The 3694-nt window shown below is 26.9% G+C and overlaps 1 protein-coding gene across 1 annotated transcript; it reads right to left on the bottom strand.

The window, feature by feature from the left end:
* Positions 1-639: 639 nt before the first annotated feature.
* On the bottom strand, positions 640-2719 carry LOC107866057 (CASP-like protein 1F1). The gene is made up of 3 exons (XM_016712240.2): positions 2448-2719; positions 2012-2144; positions 640-1130 (listed from the first exon to the last, which is right to left on the bottom strand). Exons 1-3 carry the CDS (start codon positions 2636-2638, stop codon positions 906-908), a joined length of 549 nt encoding a protein of 182 aa, XP_016567726.2. The 5' UTR covers positions 2639-2719; the 3' UTR covers positions 640-905.
* Between the last annotated feature and the right edge of the window lie 975 nt (positions 2720-3694).

Below are 3694 nucleotides of genomic sequence, written 5' to 3'. Positions count from 1 at the left end.
TACAATTTATACAATAACTGTACATTCTTTTTACACGTTTTATACAATAATTATATAATTTTCATATACTTTTTATATATATTTATACATATACATATTTGGTAGAACTATACAATTTCTATACGTATATCTTATATAGATACATATTCTAAGTAACAATTATATCGTTTTTATATAATTATATTTAATTATTATTTCTAAACAATAAAAAGAAAGCAAAGTAATTTTTCAATTAAAAAATTTATAGAAAAAAAAAACTGAAATATTTTTAAAAGGGCCGAATGGTCCAATACATATTCTAAGTAACAATTATATCGTTTTTATATAATTATATTTAATTATTATTTCTAAACAATAAAAAGAAAGCAAAGTAATTTTTCAATTAAAAAATTTATAGAAAAAAAAAACTGAAATATTTTTAAAAGGGCCGAATGGTACAAGTTGAAAACTATATCAATATTGTATATGGACGGTATCTGAACTGCATGGGCTAAAATGATCTAAATTGAGAAATGACTATAAAGTGAAGATAGTATATCCAACTGACTACTTTTTGAAAAAATGTCAAACTTGGGCTATTTATTTTAAAGAGTGATACACTCTTTTCCTTAGTTCTAACGAATCCACACATGAATATTGAGATATCCCATTAGGCATCAAATCATTAAGGCCCTAGTAAACACTTTATTACTCTTGTGTGAAAATTTTCAGCACCAATTTAGGTTTATTCGAGCCCTAATGCATACAAATAATGAATATCGAGCGAAAAATAAAAAACAAACACAAGATAGATAGCATGCAACACCGTTTATCTCAGAGTAAACCATGCACTCTCTTTATACATAAAACACTAACTAATCACCCATCATACTAAAATACTAGTAATTCATTATCATTCACTTAATCTAAACCCTAATAACCTGTCTTGATTGGTAAGCTGAGATGATAGTGAGGCAAAGGTAGATAATAGTGGCAATGTAAGATAAAGTCACACTGACAGTAACTTTGTGGCAGAATTTAGGAACAAAGGCACAGACAGGATTCCAACCAGATTGCTTCTGCCCATATTTACCCAAATATCCTACTGCTGTTGCTGCTGCACATCCAGACACCAGTAATCCAAACACAATCTGCCATTAAATTAACAGAAAGATTAAACTTTAATAAAGAAACTATGCATTTTTAAGTTTTATATATTGATTGGTCATTCTGGTTCGAAAATTTTAATTTGACTACTATTACTTTCGTTATTTCATATATATATATATATATATATATATTGATAATCGTGGTCCGCTAGATCACACGCTTGTTATTTTATACTCCCTCCGTTTAAAAAAGAATGTTGTACTTTGACTTGGCACAAAGTTTAAGAAAATAAAGAAAACTTTTGAATCTTGTGGCCTTAAATTAAAGTAGTGTCAAATGTACCAAAATGTCATTTAATCTTGTGGTCATAAACATGTCATGTGAAAAGTTGAAATTAAAATATTACCAAAAAAGAAAAGGAGGTTATTCTTTTTTAAACGGAGAGAGTATTAAGGATGGTATTGAAAGAAAATAATTTTTTTCTTGATTTATTAAAATGAACAAGTAAAACCTAAAAAGAAAAAAATATATTTTTAATTATAAAGACCAAGTAATATGAAAGGAGGGCAGAATTTCACTACTTTGATTTTCTTTACTTGAGCCGAGAGTCTTACAGAAATAATTTTCCTACCTCCATAAGATAGTGATAAGTTTTAAATACGCTCTGCCTCCTCCCCCGTCAACCTCACTTTGTGGGATTTGAGTATATTATTGTTACACAGTAAAGAGATTTTGCATGTCCTAAGAGTGAAACTATGAAGGAAAAGATCAAGCAGAAATTTTAAAGGATAAATACTACAAACTGAGGGGAATAATAATAATAATAATAATAATAAAGGAAAAGTTATATATTTGATCGCAGTCAAAATATACCAAAAGTATACAATATAAAAGTTCCAAATAAATTAAGAAGGAAACGTACCAAATCATGGAGGAACAAGTAAAAGTACTTGCTGGAGTCGAGGTGTCTTTTACAACAAAAAATCAGAAGAAGAAGAAGAAATAGAGAAACCACAGACAAGGCACATCCAATGATATTTGCATATGCAAAAAATCTGCAAAATAAGGGTAAAGGAATTTAAAAGAAAAAAAAAATCAATCTAAATTTATTGGAACTAATTATAATCTTTTACCGTCTATATTTACGTGGCACAATTGAAATTTGAGATTTAAATTTCTTACTTTGATCATAAATTTAGACATAGAAGAAAACTATATTAAAAAAAAAATTATAAATTACAACAATAAAAACTATTTACAGGACGTAAAGAAATCTCGCACAAGGAAAAATTTAGTTTCTCTCTCAAAATTTTAACTGTACCACGTAAATTGAGACGGAGAAAATAGGAATTACTTACTTCATTGAAGAAGAATAGGTGTAACGGGCATCAAAGCCAAAAAGGATAACCTGTCTGCTAGTCACAATTCTCCAAACAGCACACAAACAGAAAGCAAATCCCAAAATTCTCAATAATATTTGAACAATCAAAATAACTCTTTGATTGTTGTGAGAAGTGGCATGCTTAGTATTGACTTGAAATCTCTCCATTTTGAGAATTAAATTGGTATATTGTAGTTTAAATAAAGGGAAAATAGTAGGCAAAAATTAATAAAAAGACAAAGAAAAAGGTTAACAGAGAGCTCTGTGAAAAATTAAAGGTTATATTAATTTCTATTGCTGGTATTTAAGGAGAAGATAAGTACATAGTATTCGTGGCAAATAGAATGGATTAGTTTTGAAGTAAATTTTATAAATGGTTACATAATTATGACTCCACCAAAACATATTATTTTTGTTTCCCCAAAAGACTAAAAATAAATCCTTTCCTAATAAAAATATCACAAAACTTTCATAGTTATACAAAAATTACAATTGTCGAAAAACTCAATTTTGGATGAATGATAATTTATTCTATGTTTTAGCCCTTTTTAATTTTTTAATGTGAATTCCGAGATCATGTTGGGTTTTCCGGTAATCATAACTTTTGTATTGGTAAGGTAAAAATTTGCAATTTTTTTGTGAATTTTTTAAATCAATTATTATTTAAATCTCTACTCAATTTTTTTACTCAAGCAACTTGCGTAATAAATTTTAATTGTATAATTATTTATAAAATTTACATTACTTTTATGTCGAGAGATACTTAAAATGGCCTAGGATTCTATTATGCTGTAATAAGTGTCACAAAAAGATTTATTCAATTCGATTTTCCAAATAAACTAATATACTTAGCATAAGGGGTTTAAGAGTAAGTGTATAGACTTTTTTTTACCTTCTACTACCCTGATCTTTTTTAATTATTACTCTCTATTTCATAATTAGTAAATTATTGAGGTAACACATACCTATTAGGAGAAGAAAATTAAGATATAAAATAAACGTTACTTTCCATTTTTTTACTTTTTGATTATTGTCAAATTATTCTTGAAATCCAAAACATTAATCTTGATAACTACCTTCAAAAACATAATTCAAAACAATAAGTAAATAGGAGCAATTAAGTTTAAAAAATTTCAACACTTCTCTTAAAGATTGAACAATTAAGTTAATTTAAATTTTAAACATTGAAAAATGCATCTATAATTCACTTATTATGGAATAGAA

This window comes from Capsicum annuum, chromosome 3 (genome assembly GCF_002878395.1).
Source record: "Capsicum annuum cultivar UCD-10X-F1 chromosome 3, UCD10Xv1.1, whole genome shotgun sequence".
Taxonomy (NCBI): Eukaryota; Viridiplantae; Streptophyta; class Magnoliopsida; order Solanales; family Solanaceae; genus Capsicum; species Capsicum annuum.
This window is presented reverse-complemented; position numbering and strand designations above follow the sequence as displayed.

Excerpts from the sequence above, each read along its gene's own strand:
- LOC107866057 (XM_016712240.2), bottom strand. The coding sequence starts at position 2,638 with ATGGAGAGATTTCAAGTCAATACTAAGCATGCCACTTCTCACAACAAT. Across the intron at positions 2,145-2,447 it reads ACCTATTCTTCTTCAATGAA|ATTTTTTGCATATGCAAATA; the intron begins GTAAGTAATTCC and ends CTTATTTTGCAG. Across the intron at positions 1,131-2,011 it reads ACTTGTTCCTCCATGATTTG|ATTGTGTTTGGATTACTGGT; the intron begins GTACGTTTCCTT and ends ATTTAATGGCAG.